The sequence below is a fragment of the Sinocyclocheilus rhinocerous genome, unplaced genomic scaffold, assembly GCF_001515625.1.
Source record: "Sinocyclocheilus rhinocerous isolate Xijiao unplaced genomic scaffold, SAMN03320098_v1.1 scaffold259, whole genome shotgun sequence".
Taxonomy (NCBI): domain Eukaryota; kingdom Metazoa; phylum Chordata; class Actinopteri; order Cypriniformes; family Cyprinidae; genus Sinocyclocheilus; species Sinocyclocheilus rhinocerous.
The window spans coordinates 1,075,489-1,099,995 of NW_015635083.1; the positions used below are offsets into that span (position 1 = coordinate 1,075,489).

The 24,507-nt window shown below is 37.0% G+C and overlaps 1 protein-coding gene across 1 annotated transcript in view; it reads right to left on the reverse strand.

Moving 5' to 3' along the window:
- Positions 1 to 24,225, reverse strand: part of LOC107746660 (serine/threonine-protein kinase NLK) — a 52,013-nt gene extending 27,788 nt beyond the window's left edge. Inside the window, exons 1-5 of the mRNA XM_016560965.1 lie at positions 24,101 to 24,225; positions 23,818 to 23,873; positions 5,119 to 5,225; positions 4,531 to 4,616; positions 1,601 to 1,810 (exon numbers count right to left, since the gene is read on the reverse strand). Coding sequence (XP_016416451.1) covers positions 1,601 to 1,810; positions 4,531 to 4,616; positions 5,119 to 5,225; positions 23,818 to 23,873; positions 24,101 to 24,184 — 543 coding nt within the window. The 5' untranslated portion in view covers positions 24,185 to 24,225. The remainder of the gene's footprint in view (positions 1 to 1,600; positions 1,811 to 4,530; positions 4,617 to 5,118; positions 5,226 to 23,817; positions 23,874 to 24,100) is intronic.
- Positions 24,226 to 24,507: the final 282 nt, after the last annotated feature.

The window sequence follows — 24,507 nt, forward strand, 5'->3', positions numbered from 1 at the left end:
GGGACGCGCAGCAGCACACAAACATTTTTAAATATGAAAAATTACATTCCGCCATGTAAATAGCGAACCCGCCATGGCGCGAGCGCAACTGGCTTTTAAAGGGGATGGGAGATGAGACTCTGATTGGTTTATTGCACGTTACGCCCAAAAACACCCATTACTCATTAAGAGAATAGGGACAACCTGTTTAGACCATGCGCCCGGGCTCGCCAATCGTTTTCCCGTCGTTAAACTAGCAAAAGTGGATTCAGACACGCCCTGAGTGCACCTGCGTCGTGCGCTTTAGACCATGCGCTTAGATCGTTAAAATAGGGCCCTTAATGTTTATGAGACTCTGAACAAAATAAGAGTAGAGGCTTCTGTGCATATGTGAAAGCTAGAGACAGGTTCTGCTCATGGAAAAACTCACAGCTATGGAGGACAGAGGGCTTCTGGGTCACGGCCACACTGGGACTTCAGTACAACAGAGCCTTGAGCTGCCCCCGCTCGCTCATTAGCATGGCTGTACAACATTTGCCAAAAATACCGTACATTAAGGTCACATGTTTAGCATCAGCGTCCAAGATTTTCTGTTTTCACGAAGAATGTTACAAAGCTGGGTATCTATAAAATCACTACTAGTGTAACTTTTCTTGTTTATTAAATTATTAAATATCATACCATTTTATTAAATTCCTTTTATTTTTGAGGGAAAATATATTTTCCAAACAATACCGGATTGAGTAATGTTAAACTTAATTGTAAGTGAGTTAAATAGAGAGTTAAATATAAATATTTAACACCATAAATGTACATAAAATACTTCTTATCACCCATGAAAGTTGTATTCTGCATCAAAAATATATAGGTTATATTTACTATTGTATATTTGTGAGAAACAGGGCTAGTCGTCATATGCACAATATTTTTAGTTGCTTAATGTGAGAAATATTTCACCACACAGACCTCTGAAGAAAAAAATGCTATAAAGTAAATTTTAAGTGGTGTAATTTGAGGTAAAAGCTGTCAGAATGCAAAGAAAAATTTCTCTGAAAAGATTAGTGACTTTAACAGCTTATGCATTTGCTTGAATCACATAATCTGTCAGACAAAAAAGGTCAGGCTTCAGTTCTTGCAATTTAATCCATGAAATATCCTGCAGTTCCTAAGGAAGTTCCTAAAGCCAAATGGTTAGAAAGCTTTTTGTTTACTCGCCAAAGCCAATTTTTCCTCACATTTGGTGCTTGGCAAGTGTTAATTGTGGACCCTGATAAAGCAGCTGAACTACTTAACACATCTGAGAGGCCAAATGATCCAAAATCTACAATGATCCTCAAATATCGCAAAGGGAGCAACCACTGTTGGTGGTTGAGGAGATTCCCCCCTTCTATGTAAAGCGCTTTGAGTGCCCAGAAAAGCGCTATATAAATGTAAGGAATTATTGTAAGGAATTATTACTCCTTAGCTGTTCTACAGCTACACCAAAAATCAGAAGGTTCTGATTGGCTGATAAGAATGTTGACACAGGAACATGTTCTACTTGTATAAATCACAATGAGTTGTGTGAATAGGCCAGATTCTGCCTACAGATCGAGCGCTGAACATGAGCGTAGGTGAATACCTGTTGGATGGGACTCTGGGCCTGGAAGAGGATGCGTCGGCCAAGCAGCTCGGCAAAGATGCAGCCCACAGACCAGATGTCGATGGCATTGGAATAGTGCCTGCTCCCCATCAGGATCTCTGGCGCTCTGTAGTACTGCGTCACCACCTCCTGGGTCATGTGACGTGACTCGTCCAGCTCCTCCACTCTTGCCAGGCCAAAGTCACAAATCTGTGCAGAATTTAGGATAAATATTTACACACTTAATAGGTTGATGAGTGAAGTCTGTGAGTGAAGTGCGTTTATTGACGTATGGAGAAGATGTTTTTCCAATAAATCAAGCAATAAAACCAAAATTAGACGGAGAGGCTCATTCACATTTTAACCAAACGGATAAACAATAAAAGCGCTATAAACACAAGACCCAATTTCTAATCATCTTGAGTCGCTTGAGTGTTCCTTGGGAAATAAATAAATGAGAAAAATATCTCTGCCTCTTCTCTCCACTCACTCTCAGAAAGAAGGCACAAAAGGGCCTATCATACATTGTTAACAATTTACCCAAGTAGCTCCACCCAGTTTTTCCCAGAGGCCTAATTTTATGCATTCCCACAAGACAAATTCTAATCCTGCAAGCAACGCTTAAACATGCAATTTATTGAAACGATTTCTTGTGTCTTCTTGTTCCATTCAAGTAAAAACACCACCATTTATGGAAAGAGTGACAAGCTGGGCAATCAAGGTGTTGCCATGTGGTTGCTTGGGTTTTGTAACTGGTTGATAGGGTGTTGTAAATGTTTGCTAAGTGGTTACATATTGGCCCATGAAATTGCCCAAAGAGCCCAAGTTTGTTTCTATAGGCAGTTCTCCATCCACATATTTGAAGAGAAATCTTAATCTTTATTCTTAAAATATGCACTTGATGGAAACACATTTATCAAATAAAGTCCAGTATTATTTTACTATTATTTATATGATATTTTAGTATTTATTAATAATTTGAATCCACTTTTATTTGTATGTTTTCAAGTTTTCATTTTAGCCCACACCAATAATAGAAAACATGTTATGGATATAAAATTAATCAAATTTGAACCTAGATCAGACTCAAGCATATTTGATTGCAGGACATGGCCATAAGATAAGGTTTGGCACGTAATAGCTAAATGAGGGAAACGTTCTTCTTTTTCGGAAATGGGGATTAAGGACTAAATGAAGCAGCGCATGCTAAATGATTCCCTCTCTGTGGTCCAATAGCACAATCTATTCCCGCTCTCCCCTCAAGCACATTTCTCATGCTGCTGGGTAGAGTCAGCACGCACATACACAGAGAATTTCTCCCTCTTTCTATATCTCCCATATCAACCTTGCCTTCTCTTTTGCAGCTGGACTCTCTCTATGGGATCCAAAATGAAGATTTATGTCAGGAACTGAGCAGATGAATCAATCCCAAAGGGGCCCTGACCCCCTGGAGCCAGAGATTGTGTGTTAGTGTGTGTACGCTGGTGCTGTAGACCTGGCCTGGCCTGGCCAGACAGATATGAAGCGTCCTTGCTCCTTGAAAAATAGGAGTTATAAAGACACAGTTCAAGGCCCATAGGCTAGAGCAGTGTTTACCAACCTTTCTTTAGTCGCGGCACCCTTTGGAAATTTTAACAAATTTGTGGCACCCTACAAAATTAATTTTGTCACAATATTTGAATTTCTAACTTCGATATGATAATTTGAAAAGTATAGATATTCGGTACACCAGGGAAGAACTGCAGAATATAATGTCATACAGATATTTTTAATATTATAAAAAAAAAATTGTCTATCAATGGTGGCAATCAGTAGACTAATTTCTAATGAAAAGACCAATTTATATGACAGATTTTAATGTAGGATTTTATACATATGTAAACATTATTTAATTACCATTATAACTAGCTATCTCACAAATTTTTGCTCACTCAGTGTTTTTTTATGGATAGATAGATAACCATACGTATTACATTTCAATATGAACCACGAAAACAAATCTACATTTCTTATACTAATCATTAGCCATTACATCCAAATTACAAATGTTAAAATTATATAATAATAAAATAACTGTGTTTGAGACAAAAATTGTCACTTTTGGTAGCCAATTATCTGGGCCATTATTCAGTCACATGACTGTTTAGTAGGGCTGTGCAAATAATTATCATGCGCATCTTGTCAGTAAAGCCGGTTCTGTGATTAGTAGTAAATCTCCATCACATGCTTTCAGATGGAGCAGCATTTACTACACAGAGCCGTAGTTCACTGACAAGCTACGCAATATTGTGTTCATTATCGGCGATGTATCGCCTGTGATTATGAACGCGATATTGCGTAGCTTGTCAGTGAACTACGGCTTTTACGGTTTTCGTATTCGTCATACTTTCCTATCAAAATGCTTGCTACGGATGCAAAAACACAGAAAATCGAACCTGGTCCGAATTTTTTTATGACGGACGAAAGTTTCGGAGGCAGTGTGTAAACGTGATTGACAACGTGAGGCCGTATTTATTTTTTAACGTGTGAAAATTTTGGACGAGAATTTCAGACTCAGTGTGCAAAGACCTTAATGCTAAAAAAAAACAAAACAACAAATGCTAAAACAGTTTTAAAACAGTTTAAAACTGTTTATATGTTAATATACGATTGAAAATATAATTTATTTCTGTAATGGCAAAGCTGAATTATAATGCTTTGTGAAAACCATATAAACAGAAAAATAGTTTAATAAGAGGTTTGCTAGATTTTAAATTACTTTAAAAAAAATTATATCCTGTAAACAACTGTCTTAAGAGTTCAACTACATGGTCAATTTCTGAAATAATAAATTACATATAACCATTGAAGCAAAAGTACCAGAAAAATACAAAATTTCAACATAGGAAAAATCACCAACAAAATAATAGTTTGACTAGTATTTCACTAACCTTAAGCACACAATTGCTGTTGACCAACAGGTTACCGGGTTTAATGTCTCTGTGCAAAATGCCAGCTGAGTGTAGATACTTCAATCCTGTGGACACAACATATACATCAGCCATTAAAGATATTTTGTGGACACAAACTGTATTGATATGAAGCAGACTGCGCTGTTACACTGTACAGGTTTCTTGTTGGGTTCGCTATGGTGCCATTTTTACTCTAAGATGTAATAAAGCTTTGTGTCACTGAAGTTTTATGTGTTTCATGTGATTCATTGGGAATTAGGTTAACTGGTATCTTTAAGACCTGTCAGTTGTCCTGCAGTAAACACAATATCAAAGAGGTGAATGTTTCTTGTTTTCCCATTTGTATTCATACACTACGAGTGGTCCGTCTCTTCCTCCTCATTTTCTTTGGTGAGAATATGATAGTAAGGAACACAAAGAAGAGAGGTGTGTGTGATTGTCTGTGTGTTTCTCTACCCGTGAGATTTGGTGAAGAAAGACTCAGCGTGGAAAATGTGTGTCTGAAATCTGAGGGTGAAGCTTTTGAAATAAAATTTTGAAATGAAGGGCTTAGTGTGTGTGTCTCACCTCGGAGGATCTGGTAGAGAAAGACTTTGACGTGGTCAGAGCTCAGGGGCTGTGGAGACACGATGATCTTATGGAGGTCACTCTGCATCAACTCCGTCACCACATAACTGCGGTAAGGGTTATGTCAAGGGAAACAAGCATGCCAAAAATAACAGCAGGAAGTTCACACATACAGCAGCGCTCCAAATGATGGGCAGTATTAGCACTCATCTAAAAACAGAGCCAGGGGAGAGTGAGGTCACAGGGAAGTGGAGAGGGTGAATGTGAAGAGGACTAGTATTTATATAAAGTGCCACTCCTAAACTGGAGCATGAAGTCAACAGTATTATTCGCACATTATTATATTTTTGTAAATCACTGATTTTACAGATGTAAAATGTGATAGTGGACCACAAATTTTACTCCTACCCCCAATTAAATTTTTTTTTTTCCAACTTTAGTTACAGCTTTGTGGAGCGACCAGCAACGCAAAACAGCTGTTTTTGAAAACAATAAAAAGGTTACATATTGTTTGCATTGTTAAACTTGTTAGTTTACAGTGTAGCATGAAGCATGTTGACATTTTCTGTCTCAAATTGCACTGTGAAGATCCATTATAATAAATTTTTTTTTTTTTTTTTTGAAAAGTGTGTGAAAAATTTTATTTTATGGTCAGCTTTGTAAAAGACCATAATAGGACACCTTTAAGTAATACGTTTTTAATATTATTTTTAGATGAAAGAACTATTTAGTTAAATAACACTATATTACTTTAAATATTTCAATAAATAGTTTTTCTATAAACATTTAATATTATATTTATTATAATAATTACTTTAAACAATTATCTTCATATTCTTATATCAAGAATAATAATTTTATGATCCTTTTATGACCATTTAAAAAAACAAAGAAGTGACAGTTTAGTTACTTCAAATTGATAACAAACTACATTTTTTGGCAGTATTATTTAACAGTATCATTTATATATACTATATACTAGGGCTGGACGATATGGCCAAAATTTATATCACGATATATTTCTTAATTTCGGTCGATACGATATAATTCCAATATCGATATGAACACTATTTATCTGAAATAGAAATCTTTTGTAACATTATAAATGCTACTATAATATTATTTACTTATAAACAAATATAAACATATATATCTTCATATTTCATATTCATCTGTGATTAATAGTCTTCATTATACACATAATAACCCATTATTAAATATATATGAAATAAAATAGTTATTCTTGAGAACAAAAACTCTAAAATCTCTACATTAATTTTTTTTTGTTATTTAAATAATACTGCCAAATTCATTGTTTGTTAAAAAATCTAACATAAATTGTCATGAATTGTTACTGTATACCTGCAAAGAAAAAAAGTGGCATTGCATTCTGCTTTCGATAGACAGCCAAACACTTGGCAGAGCAGGTTTGTGAGGCTTCACAAGAAAGGTCAAGGTGTGATGATGTGGGCATTAAGCGGTGATGAATGAAGATGTTGAAAACACGCATAAGAAGTGTTACAACAGTCATTGAGTGAGCTGAATCCAAAAGGGAACGTAATCTAATCAGCACAACTACTATTACTATAATTCACTTCATTACGTGGAGACCGCCAGGGCTCAATGAAAGGCTCCGTTTCCATGTCTAAGGGCATAAAAGCACATATTCGCCCTCTATTACAATTCCCAGAATACAAAACACACAACGATGAGCTGCTCTTTGCCCTACAGTCCAGCTAATAAACACAAACCAGAGAACTGTCACTTCCGAGTATCTAGGTCTGACCTTTATGTCGAGAAGATTATGATGTTGAATAATCTTCACCTGGGGACACACATTATGACTCATTCATGAGCTAAAGAACAAACAAGGAGCAATTATCTGCCTCAGCGCTACTAGTCTCTCAAAACAAACGCCAACTTCAGCAATCAACACATATGAGCGCAGGCTCAACACGTCGCCTGTCAGTAAATACAGGCATTGGAGATAGCGTAGGAGGACTTCCTGGCAAAGACAAATCGCCTGTGATCTTCCTTTTATAAACACACAAAGATGAGCTGCCCTCTGCCACTCTGTCCAGTCCAGCATTCACAATCGCTGGCAGGGAGTCACGCACACCAAGCTACACAAGGTTTGACAGATGCAGATCTGTGGTTCAAAAAAGCTCATCCAGTCATCGACACAGTCAGCAGAGGCAACCCTCTTGTGTGTGTGTGTGATAACTACAGCTGAGCATGCAGGACCTCTTGATTGACTGTCTGCTGGGACAAGCTCATCTTCAACACACCCCACGGTTTTCCCTCAAGTTTCTCAGCTACAAGAGTGTCACAAGTATTTTCATGCCATCTTTCACAGTGTCACTGCAAATTGACACGGCTTCTCTTTGCAGCCTGGGAAGCATCTCTCTTCCGCTTTTTGTGTCTCTTAGGCAGGTTTTTTGAGAGCTTTCTTTACATAATTAGTTTTTTTGAACTTGTAACCCAAAGAAGTAAACCTGCAAGCAACTCATCTTGCAATTATTCACATCATGGAACATAACTGGGAAAAACAGAGACTAAAATAAATTTGTATGACTCCAAAACAAACTAAAATGGAATGAAAATGGCCAAAAATGTAGTTTTATTTTTAATTTAATATTGCTAAACTTTTTTAGAAAAGTTACATTAAGTACATACATTTTCACAGCCCTAAAATACTTACAATTCTAAAACAAAATAAACTGAAACTAGATATGGACGATGGCTCAGTAGTGTACAACACAATGAAATCTCCACAACACAACAAAATCACCACAACACAACGCATACGAAATGTCGTTGTGTTGTGGCTTGTTTCCATTGTGTTCGGGCTTGTTTCCATTGTGTTGTGCTAATTTCATTGTGTTGCGGCTTGTTTCCGTTGTGTTGTGCTAATTTCGTTGTGTTGCGGCTTGTTTCCATTGTGCTGCTACTTGATTCCTTTGTGTTGTGCTAATTACGTTGTTGTAGCTTGTTTCCATTGTGTTCTGCTAATTACGTTGTGTTGTGGCTTGTTTCAGTTGTGTTCTGCTAATTACGTTGTATTGCGGCTTGTTTCCATTGTGCTGCGGCTTGTTTCCGTTGTGTTGTGCTAATTTTGTTGTGTTGCGGCTTGTTTCTGTTGTGCTGTGACTTGATTCCTTTGTGTTGTGCTAATTACGCTGTGTTGTAGCTTGTTTCCGTTGTGTTCTGCTAATTATGTTGTGTTGTGGCTTTTTTTCGTTGTGTTCTGCTAATTTCGTTGTGTTGCCTTTATGTTGTGCTAATTACGTTGTGTTGCGGCTTGTTTCCATTGTGTTGAGGCTTTTTTCCGTTGTGTTCTGCTAATTTCATTGCGTTGCGACTGGTTTCTGTTGTGCTGTGACTTGTTTCCTTTGTGTTGTGCTAATTTTCTTGTGTTGCAGCTTGTTTCCATTGTTTTGTGGAGATTTCAACTAATCAAAACATAAAAAAACTTAAAGTAAAACCAACAATTTTAGCGTAAAAAAATAATAACACAAACTAAGTTAAATTGAAAACATTCATTGAAAATATCTAAAAATTAAAAACTATAATAATGGTGATTTCTGTGAACAAAATCCAGTCATTTCAATAGGTAGCTAACCATGCAATCATGAATTCTGTGTGAGGGTAAAAATTTCCCCACGCAGATTTAGCAAGTTGTTTGCTCAAATTTGCCAAGTTGACCAACACCAAGCTGCTTGATTTGAAAGTGATGTTTTTTTTTTTTTTTAAATGTATTATACTAAATTTAGTATTAGTATTTAGTCTAAATTTAGTTTTTGCTTTCACCCTAAATTAGGTGATCACCCAGACCACTCTAGAAACCACAGAGTACCAGCCTAGAAACCACCTAAAACCCTAGCAGCATGCTATAACCACGAACACCTTAGCAAACATACACCATGTCCCTGAACTCAGAACACTCTAGCATTATGGCGGCAAAAAATCCAGTTATGTGGCTACAATTTGATATGGACTATAGACAGCCGATTCTCTCCCCTTTTTCTCTCTGAGATTTTCACATCCACTATGAAACAAAATCAGTATTTGTTTCACAGCTCTTTGTGGGGTAATAAAACATTACTACACTGCAAAAGGGCAACAGAACTCTGCTGTTAATTTGCCACACAAACTGGGATTCTCTGAGTATTTAGTAACTTATTTAGTAAAACGCTACACCTAGAACATGAACCTTGTCAAAAAAAAGTGTAACACATCAACCAAAGCAAGTTAACAAGTCAGTAATATCATTCTAAATGCATGTTACTTTTTTACTGCAGGCTAACAGAGTAAAATAGTATTCAATGTTGAAGTGACAATTTACCTCAGACTCGACCTCATGTCAATTCAAACCTGTATGGCTTTATGGCTGTATGACTTCACAAAAAGCTGCTTTTTTTAAAGAATATACTGGCTGCGCTTTTCAATATAATGAAAAAGTGAATGAGGACTGGGGCTTTTTTTGCTTTAAAAGGACAAACAAAGCACAATAAAAATATCATTAAAGGTGTAATATGAAACCTGGCTAGAGGAAAACACCAAACTGTTAAGTCATACAGAATAACATAAGGGTGAGTAAATAAATACCAGATTTTGCACGTTTGGATGAACAACCCCTTTAAAAAAATCACACCCGTGAGACTTTTTAACCAGGCTGGGTGTCTCAAAAGCAGACTTGTGAGGAGCTCCAGGCAGACCTCCACACGATATTCCGATAATCGCCGGAGAACAGAGGGCTTTTGTCACGTGCCTAATTAGCTCATGCAAATGACGGCCATGCTTGATTGCTTCACTGAAATGCAAATTACACATCCTCCGAGCTAGATTCTCCGCAGAGCGTTAGCGCTGACGCAAAAAATACACACATACTGAAGAGCTGAATGGGGACTATGGGGAGTGAAGTCTGTGGCGCTCCACCAGTTCTCTGTGGCCCGTGACTTTCTTTATCTCCCCCGTGACTCTCTCTCACTCTCCCCCACTAAATTAGTGTGGAACCAGTGCTGCCGGATCACTATGCCAACTAGCACAGCTTGACTGCGGGTAGAGGTGGAGAGGCACCTGTGGTCTGGAGCCCCCTCCAGAATGACTAACTGACAGTTGAGATTTACAGAAGGAAGTAGAGTGATTCTACTAAACGGTTCCCATGGTGATGAGCAGCAGAAAACAAGAATACACCTGCACGTAAAGAGAAATGTTCACACTTTGTCTAACACACCTAAATCATACAGAATGAATGCACAAATGCATACACCTTAACATTCCCAATGATATTTGGTAAATCATCTTAATATATGCCTGCCAAATATAGCTGGTTGTTACAATAATAAAAAAAATTTTTTTTTTCAAAACTGTAAATAAAGATTATTGGAATAAAGATTATTGGTATGTTTTACAAGATAATACTGTTGTAGTCTTCTACTTTAAAATTTAACATTTAATTAAATGTTACTTGTCATTTCTTAGCAATTTTTGAGAAATTTTCTCAGTAGTCAGTAGTGAAGAATTTGCTCTAACAGCGTAAAAGAGTATATATATATATATATATATATATATTAGTGCTGTCAAGAGATTAATTGTGATTAATCGCATCCCAAATAAAAGTTTTTGTTTACATAGTATATGTACTGTATGTGTACTGTGTATATTTATTATGTATATATAAATACACACCCATGCATGTATATATTTAAGAAAAATATGTTACTGATATTTATATATAATATAAATTATATGAATGTAAATATATACTGTATGTGTGTGTATTTATATATACATAATAAATATACACAGTACTACACACAGATATATTATGTAGATAAAAACTTTTATTTTAAATGCGATTAATCGTGTGACAGCACTAATATACAGTATATATGTGTGTGTGTGTGTGTGTGTGTGTGTGTGTGTGTCTGTGCAAAGTGTATATAACACATCTTTCAAACAATCTATAGAAAATGCATGAATCTGCGTCAATATATATATAAATATACACAATAAAAATCTATAAAAGCAATTACATGTGCATGCATACACACACACATACACACACACACAAAACAGCAAATATGCGTATATTTAACGTCAGACATTTAAAACAGGTAAGCGTGGACTTCTGCAAATATTTTTAAGTGATGACAAATGACTGCAGGGCTCGCAAAATTTCAAAATTTCGGGCAGGTACTCTTCAAATTTTGGTAGCCCGAAAATTAATTGCAAATTCACTCTCTGCCACGAGGTGGCGCTTTAGGAGCGCTGAAATATTGCGGTTTCCCCGGTAACGGCTGTACACAAAGCAGCTCCGCGCTCATAAACACGGCTTTATCAGGAATTATAGGTCAAATTAAATTAAAATGGCAACGACACGTTTCTGAGGACAGTCGGTTCCCTTCAGATACATTCAAATAAAGACATCCGCGCCGTGTTTTGACTTGAAACATGCAGGGCTCATATTTATTCGACTGAAACTGTTTTTAAAACTCAAATTAAAAAGTGCATTAAAATCAGAAGAATATTTCATATCACAAACAAAAAGGCCTGTATCCAACCTTTACATATCAACACTTCTTCAGTATTCAGCACCCGTCTGATAAACGTGAACTATGGCAGGTATCATGCAAAGCCTATGATAAAGTTATTTACACTTGGAAGTCTTACAGGAAACGTCTCGGTTACGTATGGTAACCCTCGTTCCCTAAAGGAGGGAACGGAGATGTCACGTCGGATGACCGACGAACTGCAGTTCAGTGAACTTTGAGGAAAAAATGAACTGCCACAATATGTCTCTTTAAGATAATAAGAACCATTTCTAGCTTTTCAAATGTCTCTCTAATTCCACAGTCTTGTCAATATTACTGCTTTAAGACATGCTATGAATATCCACACATACACACACACACACACAAACACAGCTCACACTTAGCCTACACGCTCATAGATTTGCGAATTGGTACAAACACACATTGTACACACAGAAAGGGGGGTTTAGCCATGTGTGAGACTGAACACAGCTTTCACAAAGTCCTCTCACATAATAGCAAGGTGTAATCGTTGCCAGATGCAGATGGAGGGAGGCGTATTTCACAGCTTTGCTGGGTGCTAATTGACCTGCTCGGAGACCTGGAGGGGGGGAATCTGCTAATTCTGCTGCTACAGTCTTTTCGGTAATTAAACCCAGCGCACCTTGCTTCTGTCAGTCCATTGGCCATTGTAGCCTTTTATCTTCCACATCCTGAACTTCCTGCCTCAGCAACAACCACAGAGAAGCGGGACTGGTTCAGCAGGTGAAATCACATTTTATACTTCTAAAGAGTCATTTCTGAACATCATGCGCATCATATAACATAACAAATAGGAGTATAAAGACTTCAAAAGAATAGAAGGAAGAGCTGAACACAAAAACAGACACATCCCAAATGCACTTTAAAGGTTGCAAGCAGCCATGCCAGTTCAGTCACTGGCATTAACAATAAATCATCAATGTCTTTGTCCTTAAAGCACACATGACTCATTCTGTAATCATGAAAGCAATCTGTATTTGAGATGAGACTTCTCACACCTTCAGCGTGTGCGCCCAGAAAACACCCGCCGCATGATGCCCAGGCAAACACTTTCATATCATACCACACAAATGCTCACTGGCTCATCTAAATTTGCTTCAGATGCTCCACAAAATAAATAAATAAATAAAATAAAAGTAGTGCTGTCAAACGATTAATAGTGATTAATCGCATCCAAAATAAACGTTTTTGTTTACGTAATATATGTGTGTACGGTGAATATTTGTTATGTATATATAATACACATACATGCATGTATATATTTAAGAAAAATATGTTATGTTTATATATTAAATATATTTATATAAAATATGTTATGTTATATTAATATAAATATATACATGTAAATACATGTATATATTTTCAAAATATATACTCTATGTGTGTATTTATATATACATAATAAATATACACAGCACACACACATACATTATGTAAACAAAAACTTTTATTTTGAATGCGATTAATCGTTTGACAGCACTAAATAAAATAAAACAGATAAAATAATAACATCAAACAAATAAAAATAGCATAAAATAAAATAGAAACAAGGAAAAATAAGATACTAAACTAAAACAAATTGATTAAACTAAATCAAATAAAAAAAATTATGAAATAAAATTTACATAACAAGATATAATAAAATAAATGCTAAAATACTCCAATAAGATCAAATAAAATACTAAAATAAATAACAAATAAAATCAACAATAAAGTAAAAAGATAAGCTAAAAATGAAACAATATAATAAAATATAACATTAAATAAAATAAATTAAAATAAAATGAAAAACACATAATAAAAGCTCATTTTGCATGAACTGCTCCTTTATTAACATATACCTGTCTCACTTACACAAGAACTACAAAACTCAGAACCACCTTACCTAACCGCTGTTACATAACTGAAGACAACATAGCGACAAACAATCTGAAACAGGCTTGAGCGGAGTTGACACTGGTTAAAAAGGCCTCTTTCAGACATACCACTGAGAAATCCACATCCTCTTAAACTAGCAACCTCGTGACAACTGTATCAAAGACAAGGAAGATGAAACAAGAAAGTCGCAGATGCATTAAAAAGCTTGACTTGTGTTCAGAACACAACTCGGCAGGTTGCTTCTCTTGACATTCTGAGTTTATTCAATAATAGATGCATGATAGGGCAGCGTAGCTTGGCAGGTACTGACAGAAGCCTAGAGTAACTGTTCTTGCTATAAATAGCCTGCTAAGACAGCATCTGGGGGCACGCGCCCTCAGTGTGTAAGAGGTTGTGGTGAACACTGCTTGAAGTTCAGATATTTTACTGATCATAGCATCAAACTACCTGCTCAGCCAACACTGCCACTGAGTCCACCACAAAAATAGAGACAGTTGATCTGCAGCAATATATTTTACGTGTAAGAAAAACATTTATTTTTTTAATAAAAATGATAGAATTTAATAAAATAATTTAATAGAATAATAGAATTGATAGAATAATTTACATTTCAATCGAATTTAAAATTTATTAGGATTTTATTTTTTTTAAAGCAACAAAAATAGATACACTTTATGTTTATCAACATATTTTATGTGTGAGAAAAATACATTTTTGTACTTTTCATTTAAATGTCAAGCTTTCCTTAGCAACTATAATATAATACAATAAAATATAATATAATATAATATAATATACATTTAATATGCAATATTTAATATACATTTTAATATAACTCTATATAGGTCTTTTAAAAAAATTGACAGCAATGCCACTGGTTCCATCACAAAATGATTCATTTAAATGATTTTCATTCCTTCCTTCTTTCCTTCCTTCCTTCCTTCCTTCCTTCCTTTCTTTCAAGCTTTAATGTCAAGATTTATACAAATGATTTATTATGTTTTAAAATGATGCATATATAATATTATTGTAAATGAATAAAAACAATACATTTGTTGTCATTTTTGTCTTAAAGAAATGTATTATTTATTAAGAGATTTTTTTTTTTTAATGACCATTTATGATGCTAAAATACACCCTTACAAACATAGGTGTGGCCCCAGAAAATGTTGGCAGGGCATGAAACCCCCCCCCCTGCTAGTTCAAATGGGGGAAAAAATCTTACAGTTGAAGGAATACTTTAGGAATGGGCACCTGTACTCAGAACATGAAAACGCAATAATGGCCTCTAAAAATGATTCTCATGATTGGAGTCACGATGCAACTGCCAAAGATGTTTGTCTTACACATATATACAATTAAAATAAGCACAGATGGAACTCTCTCCATCGCCCCCCTGTCCCACCCAGAGTACTCTGCTGATTTATCTGTTTAGTTCTCGAGCCGACCAAAATGCGCATCCCTAATGCATTTGTGTGTGTTTAACCGCGTCCTGCAGGACCGTGTTCCAGAAAAGCGAGCGCAGGCTCCAATGGAGGAGAGCCAGCACATCCTATCCCTGGGATTCAGTTATCACACAAGTACATGAGAACACGTGCATCCACACATGTACTGTGGCAAAAAAACACCTACTTATACAGCATACTGTATATACAGAGCAAATATAAGGAAGTATGCTCTCGCATACATAGTTGAAGCACATTTGAGAAGTTGGAAACCCAGTTCAATGTAGCTAAACCACTGACAGAGCTTTGAAACCAGTGTTAATTTCGTTGACGAATAATTTTCGTCATAATTGTCAACAACGACATTTTTTTCACCGACGACAACGAGACGATAACGAACTAAAACTATTTTTGAATGACAAAAACTATGACGTAAATCTATTGACATTTTCGTCAACGAATAAAAACGAGACGAAAATGTTAGGGAGGGACGATTTGGGAAGAGATTCATTCAGAACGAATCTGCTGCGTGGCTCTGAGGTCATGCGTACATATGAACCAGCGGGACATAAGCTAAAATACACTTGCTGCACGTCGCATAAAACGTTCAAAAAATGTCAATATGTGGGAGTAAGAGAAGAGCAGACATATGGATAAATCTGACAACGCAAGAGAGAACTCAATTCGGTCCGGTTTTCTGAGCGCACACACTGTACACACAAAGAGTACTCTTTCGCATCGCATGAATGGAGAATTACACACAAAATGATGTCGAATTGTCCGTTTTGACAAGTATTCGCGTAAACACAGTAACCAAGTTAAGTTAAGTTTAGCTGTAAGAAGTAAACACAAGCATAACAAAAACATCCCTTAGAAAGCACCATAAAACCACATAAACAAGATGGGTTCTGTTCCAAAATCTAGTGAGTTGCCTACATAGGCATTTTAAAGGTCATGTAACCTTCTAAGTGACCAATTTAGAATGCTCTACCAAGACAGCAACTCTGCACAACACACAAATACAGTTCTAGACTACTCCCAATTGATTTCAATAGAGCGATCACAAATATTGAGTGAAATATTTCCTTGTTATTTATACTGAGGTGTTTTGGGTACTATGGTACTATGGATTTCCTTCTTCGCAAAGGATACACACAATGTTGCCTTAAGGCTGGAATACACTACACAAGTTTCAAAAACTGAACAGGTTTTAAAATACAAGGTATTATACACTTGTCGATGTTGAAAAAGGTTACAGAAAAAACTGGGCATCCTACACCAAAACAACTAAGGATCACATACTACTAATTTCAAGCTGTTCCAAAATACAATTTGGCATGTTCTGAAACTTGAGTCATGTTTTGGGCAACAAAAATAGATACATTTTATCTTATCTAATATTTTATGTGAGAAAAACATGTTTTTATTTTTCACTTAAATGTTAAGTTTTCTTTAAAAACAAACATACTTTAATACAAGCAATTTATTAGGCCTTTATAAAAAGTGCCAACACTGCCACTGGTTCCAATATATATATATATTTAATTTAACTGTTAATCTTTCTTTAAAAATATACTGTATTGTAAGTAATTTATTAGGTCTTTAAAAAACATTTTGACAACAATGCCACTGGTTCTACTACAAAAATATATACATTTTATGTTATGAATCATATTTTTATTATATACTTTTATATTTCATTTCAATTTGAAGCTTTATTTAAAAATAACTATAATTTAATTCTAACAATTTATTAGGTCTTAATTTTAAACCTATATTATTATTGCAAATACATTTTCAGAAAGAAATTAAGTTGAACTACTTAATAAATTTTAATAAATAAATTAATTCTTTGAAAATTAATGCAACAAATTAACACAAACTTGCATTGGATTGCTAGGAGACCCATTAAAAATGAAAACAATGCGTTTTAAAATTATCTCAAAAGATGTTTGATATCCTCTAACAGGGTGGAATCATAGTCTGAAGCAAAAAATTTAATCAGAAAGTGTGTGCATCACGCGCAACACGATTTTCTGTGAAATCTGTCAACCCTGACTTCCCAAAATCTGCAGACTGGATTTGATTTTTGGCAACAAGCGTTCACTCTTCCAGACAGCAAAAATCTGGGCAAAAGCTGTGTAGTGTATTCCAGCCTTTATAATTTGCCCAAAACAAGGTATCTTGAGCAACATAATTAAGTTGCCTACCTTGTGGAATAGCCTTTGCATTGTGAGCATACCTTAAAGGCTCCCTAAGTAGGCAGCAAACTAGATTTTGAACAACAGACCAAAAAAGTACATTCCTGCAACAGAAGGAAATAAGTTTGTGACACAAACAGTGACTGATTAACTGAAACACTTTCACCGCAGGCGTCTGGTAAAATGCAACGTATATGAAACGGCAGTCGAGCAGTCAGATGAAGAAATAACAGCCATTATGACAAGGAGCATTGAGCACAGTTCACACATCAGTCACTGAGAAAGACGCCATTCAGCAAAAGATATAATTAGCTGGAATACACAGCGGCAGTGTTGTATGAAATAACCTTTCCAAACAGGTCTGCTGGGGACCAGTGAGATCCCCGGGCTCCGGAATATGGCTTTTATTAACTTTATGTTTGAATGGTTCGTGTACATGTCAAGGAACACACATTTTTGCATGTCTAACCAAGCGGCTTCAAAATATACGGCTCAAGGAGCCAACCGCAAAGAATGTATTGATGTTTTTGTTTCTTAATCCATTCAAATGAGAGCACAAAGGTTCTACTGTGCTGTGTACATGCAGAAAGATATGAGTCTATGTTTAATCCATTGAGTAAATAAATACGTTAAACAGAACAAAGATAGTGGCACTGAGGGGGAACATTATCACACAGAATATGAATGTTCCTTTGCACCTGTGTGTGTGTGTGTGTGTGTGTGTTTAAAAGTGTTTACAATCTCTTATTATGCTGCTTCTGTAGAAGTCTGACTCTTGGAAAATGTAATGGAAAACGTGCACTATAGCCGTCACCACACTGTGAAGATTTTTTAAGGGACATATTGGACTTTTTTTTTATCATATTATTTTCTGCTAAACAGCTAAAATCAAATCTTCTGCAATAATTTTAGGGGTAAAATTTATGGAATTCTGCAGAATGGATATAAAAGTAGTGTACAAATGTATCAAAAAAGGCAGGAAACTCGGTTTCTCTGATCACGGTTTATGATGTGCGAAATAAATTATAGTATTATTTTCATACTACTATAGTATTTAATAATATTTTAGAGTTTTACCTCTTATTTTTAGAGTTTCATTTTAATTTTATTTGAAGTTTTAGTAACTGTGCTTTTGTATTTATTTATTTCTATTTTGCTATTTCTATTTAACTTTTTTTTTTCATTTTAGTTTTAGCTATTTTAGTGTTTCAACTTTTTTAACATTTTTATTTCAGTTAGTTGCCAAGGCAAGGCATTCCTAATTATGTGTGTGTGTTTTTTTAAGTTGTTCTTCTAATATTTATATTTTATCTTTGAGATTTATTTCAAGGGATTTATTTCAATTTGATCTTATTTGAGTATTTTAGCATTTATTTTACTATATCTTATGTAATTTTATTTCATAATTTTTTTTATTTGATTTAGTTTTAGTAAATTTAAGGGAAATGAGTTGTAATAGTTTTAGTTTTTGTTAACTATAACAACACTGGATCATAATTTATACATGATCTTTTTCCACCTTTTCTGAACCTTAAAATTCATAACTATTTGCATTTCTGTATATAAATGACCCCTATTATGATTGGCTAAACTCACTTACCAACCATATGTTAGTATATTCATGGTCCTATGTCACATCTGTGAAGATTACATACACTGTAAAAAAAATTCTGTAGTTTTTACAAAATAATTTTGTCAGCTGTGGTTGCCAGAATAATTTTGTAAAAAATACAGAAAAACTGTAAATTTTAAACTGTAATTTACAAACAAGAAAATTTGAATGTAAACCAGTAAATTCAACAATGCACACTGCTATTAAAATCTGTTTTGTACATACTGACAACCACCATAATAATGCAGGTGGTAAAAGAGAAAGCCACATGAAGAATCAAAGCTCATCACAGGTAGCTTCGCCACAAGCAGAAGTATATACTAATATATAGACGGTGCACAGAGTCATTCATGCAAACACTAAACACCATCATGGTAACACACATGATACTTAAATAATGCATTAAACTTTCATTAAACAACAGAAGATGTAACATAAAGCCCAAATATACATAACTAATAACAAAAACTATTAAAAAAACATGATTATTTAAACAAAATACTTTCAAATGTGGAGTGTCATGCAGGGAATTCTGGGAATATCAGTTTACAGTTTTTGACTGTAAATTATACATTGATTTATTATGTTTACTTCTAAAAACTGTAAAATTAACAGCATTTTACTGTAAAATTACATGAAATGTCTGGTTAGATATTTTACAGTTTTTCCCTGTATATAGTACGGGAACTTACTGTTAACCTATTAACAGTTTTTTTCAGTAGCGTTTTTACAAAATTTTACAGTTAAAATTACACTTATTTTTTACAGTGTATACAACCAACTTTGAAGCTTTAGTTTTCATGTTATTTTTGCATATATGTGTCACGTAACGCTGCCGGAAGGAACGAAGGAGCCGTGGATAAACAAAACTATCATTTATTGAATCCAAACAGGGGTAAATCCACACCAGGAAGGGAAGATGACACACGCTCACAACTGGTAGACCCGACAAAACACAGACTGAACAGACTGGGGCTTAAATACACAGGATAACGAGGAAATTGGGAGGAACACAGGTGAACCGAATGACTAATTAGACAGGGGAGAAACTGGGTCATGGAGAACATGGGGAGGGAAAGCAAAACAAAGACAGTCCAGGGGCGTGACATTACTCCTCCCTTCCGGAAGGCGCGTCCCGTGCCGTAAAAACAACAGAAGGAGGGACGGGTGGGAACTTGGGAGGAGGCTCAGGAGGAGGACGGACACCCGGGAGGGGGCCGGCAAACAGAGTCCAGGAAGGTGACGACGGAGGGAGAAGCCAAGGAGAAAACAGGAGGGACTTGGAGTAGGAGGAGCCGACGGAGGGAGGAGCCATGGAGGAGGAAGGGCTGACGACTCCAGGGGGCCAACCGACTGCGGCGGAGCAGGTGGCGGAGGAGCACGAGGCGGAGAGCCAATGAGCCAGGGCGACGGGGAGGATCCGGAGGGCCACGGTGGAGCTGGAGCGACAGAGGACCGAGGAAGAGCTGGAGGGATGGAGAAGCCTGACGGAGCCGGAGGGACGAAGGGACAAGGTGCAGCCGGAGGAGTGGAGTCCCGAAGCGCAGGATGGTCGACGCCAGACAAAAGCGGAGCCGGAGGGATGAGGAAGCCCGGCGGAGCCAGTGGACTGCCGGACCACGGCGGAGAGGAGGGAGCTAGGAGCTAGGGCTGTGCGATTAATCGAAATCGTCATAAAATCGCGATTTGAGCTTGCGTGATTTCTCATGGCAAAAAAAATCCCTGGACACGGGATATTTTCTTTTTTCTGCCATGTCTATTCTAGAGACATTTTGTTACACCTTTACTTAGTGATTATTTTGCCTTATGTCTGTTCTAGAGACATGTTACAGCTTTTTGATAAAGCTCTTATTGGTTTTCTTTTGGAAATGTTTTTAAAATTAATTCTCTCTCTCTCTGTATACTGTATACGCACTGCAGACGGAGTGCGTGTGAACTTGGCGCAACAAATCTAGTTCAACATCTGAGGCAACGCCACAAAGAGCTCTATGACCAATGCATGGCAAAAAAAAATCCTTGGACACGGGATTTTTTTTCTTTTTTCTGCCATTTGTCTATTCTAGAGACATTTTGTTACACCTTTACTTAGTGATTATTTTGCCTTATGTCTGTTCTAGAGACAGACATGTTATTTTTGATAAAGCTCTAATTGGTTTTCTTTTGGAAATATATTTCAAATTCACACTGAATGCATTAATGACTGTAAAGCATGTCTGTGTGTGTCAAAATCGTGACTAAAATCGAAATCGCAAAATTGATCAAAGAAACCGCGATAGGTTTTTTTTGTCCATATCGCACAGCCCTACTAGGAGCCATGGTGGAGCTGACGGGTCGACGGGCCGAGGCGGAGTCCGGGATTCAGAGGCTGGATGCGGACACAAGGGATGCTCCAGCCCCAGTGACGATGGAGACTGGCAGACCCACAGTGAGCCTACCGCACAGATGGTGGGCTGAGGGTGAGCAGAGGGGCTGCCAGACGACAGCGGAGGAGGAGGCAGGAGCGGGCGGGCATTTGTGAGCCTCGGGGCTCTAGGGGCTGCCCTTAGGAACAGAATCCCTCTCTTGACAGGACTTAGGAACAGGGTCTCTCTTTGGGTTGGACTTGGAAACAGGTGCCCTCTCTGGGCAGGACGTGGAACGGTGGGCTCGGGCTCGTGCTCCGCGCAGCGGGGAGATGGTGGGCTAGGCTCTGGGTCCGGAGTGGAATCCACTCCACAAAGGTGGCGAAATCCGCTCGAGGATGATCTTCGGACAACGGCGCTCTACATGCGGGGTTCAAGCTGGCATCATAGAACGCGCAGAGCGCGTCGTCCGGGTAGCAGGTGGTATTAGCAAGGACCAGGAACAGTCTTGTATGGTCCTTGAGCGATCTCTCCCCTGCTCCGGTATTCCGGGCGGGCGAGGGGATCCATGGGGAAACACACAACAGAAACAAATAACACTGAATAAACACGAAAAACAAACGGAGGGGAAACGCAGAATTAACTGTTCTTGGTCGGGTCTTCTGTCACGTAATGCTGCCGGAAGGAACGAAGGAGTCGTGGATAAACAAAACTATCATTTATTGAATCCAAACAGGGGTAAATCCACACCAAGAAGGGAAAATGACACACATTCACAACTGGTAGACCCGACAAAACACAGACTGAACAGACTGGGGCTTAAATACACAGGATAACGAGGAAATTGGGAGGAACACAGGTGAACAGAATGACTAATTAGACAGGGGAGAAACTGGGTCACGGAGCACATAGGGAGGGAAAACACAACAAAAACAGTCCAGGGGCGTGACAATATGTTAAATTAATCCTGTTTCCTATGATGTGTCCCCTTTAATTCTGGTGCCAAAATGGAGAAATGCAAGCATGCACTATGACTGAATGTGCATTACATCACTAAGCACTCTCATAGCCATAAAAATGTAAAATGTATGTTGCCTGGCACGTTCACCCTTTCTTTAGTGGATTTACTTGAACACAGCATTGTTTACTAATGTTATACATCTTTTAGATGATTCCAAACACTGTGAAACGAAGCTGAATCCAGACCACAGCCAGTGGTCACGCTGCATGAGAAATGTCTAAAAATACAAAAGCGCAGGATAAATCTCCCAGCTAATTAACACAAAAGCCTTTTTTGTTCCTGATTTTGAAGAGCTAAAATTCCAGCTAATTTAAGAGGAAGACTGTCCAGCTCAAATCATAGAAAGCCTCTTGGTATTTGATGGAAAAAATACTGTTAGAAAAGTGGCTTACAAGAGTGCGTATCGGGTGACCGGGCAAGAGCGGTAAATGGGGAAAGCGTGTAATTCCTCTGATTAAATTATATACCAAATTAAGAAGCTGTGGATGCATTTAGCGTCCTGCAGACCACATCTAGGAAATATCAGGGGAAAGAAAAGGCCTTAAAAATAACATGTCAGCTTTTTCTGAAATCCATCTGAAACATCATCCCAATATTCCACTATTAGAACAAAACCATTAAACGATGCTAAGAAAAATGAGGAGAAAAGAAGACCCCTTTTAACCTGTGATAATCAGAGAGCAAGACAGAATGGTTTTGCCTATACTGTAGATGGCATACTAGTTCCCATAAGTACACTGGATCATTCCTTGCCATCAAAAACATTCAAGCACAGCATGAGGCAAGCCATCACCTCTCTAAACATAATGTTCAGCTTGATCCCACTTTAGCAACCACAAAAGGCACAAAAAAGCATTTGCGCAGCAATTTAAGACTTTAAAACAAGGCCTCAGATGCCCTTTCGACGCCGAAGCTCTGAAATCTACAAGCTATTGTTTCATACTGCTACTTACAATTTTTAAATTGTTTTCAAGCTCCAAGCTTTCAAGGTCTAAAAACCACAAAGAAAATCTAGGATTTAAAATGCCATTTAAACCTGTAAATAAACAAAAAGATTGAGGATTCTGAAAAATGTAAAACAAAGAAATGTGTGTGATTAACCGTATGATTAAATGAAATAAATCCAAACTGGCTTGGTGTGATTATCAAATTGCAAAAGCCGCATTTTAATTAAATAAATATATGCAATGTGTGTTTCAGAGTTCTTTTATACACGAGCAGCTCATGATCTGGAGTTTTAGTATCTCAGTATCTTTTCAGTATAATAATAATATTAATAATAATAATATAATCACAAATTTTTTGGTCAAATTGTTTAGACCTACAAAAAGTACATCTAACCTGAAGCTTTAAAAATTAATTATATAAAAAAACCTTTCATTTTAAAATCAAATGTGCAAATTTGTGACAGTCAAATGTCAGACGTTAGATGTTCTTGAAGATGCTCTTTAGATTATTCTCACATTGTGGATTTCAGACTTAGCCTATAATTATCACATTGGCCTTAATGTTTATTTTTGATAAATTTTTTGAAATCGTGGATTTCAAATGTTGCAAACGTTTTGGGATCAAAATCACTTAATTTGACAGCACCTGGTAGATTAGCTTTCTGTTTAGGATACATTTCCTCAAAGTAGTCGATGTGTGGAGGCTGCAGAATATCCAGAGCTGACAGCACCTGTGGAGAAACAAAGACAGAGCGCCAGAGGTCAGCTTTGACGCCAGAGAACGTAGGCACTGACACCAGCCTTCATATGACATTAGTTTCCCAGGCACCAGCAGCCCAGGGACAACAAGAGCTAGCCAGGCTCCCGCTAATGGCACCATGGGGACAGCACGTAGATAGCGAGAGTTAGGTAACACTAACTGATTAAAAAAAACAGTAGGGGATGGTGGGAAGCTCACATTGTCGTGCTTGAAGAAACAAAGCATCTTCAGCTCGCGGAAAACCCTCTTGCAGGAGACGAGGTTTTGGAAGACATTGGGCATCTTTTTGAGGGCCACGCGTTTGCCGTCTCTGGGGTCTGTCACTGACCTGAGGAGAAAAGATGAGAAATAAGCCATTAGGCAGGGCGATATACCAATAAATGTCTACATTCATACCAAAAAATATCTATATATACATTAGCATTCAAAAGATTGAAAGTTTTGAAAGAAAGTTCCCTTTCAGTCGGTCACTCCGAGTCACGTCGGTGACCGACGAATTGGGATATCACTTCGACAGACCAATCCACTTCGAGTGTAAACTAAACGAGCCAATGCACATTGGCATGCAATTATTGCATCCAGCTGCCGCTGATCACAGCGTGAGT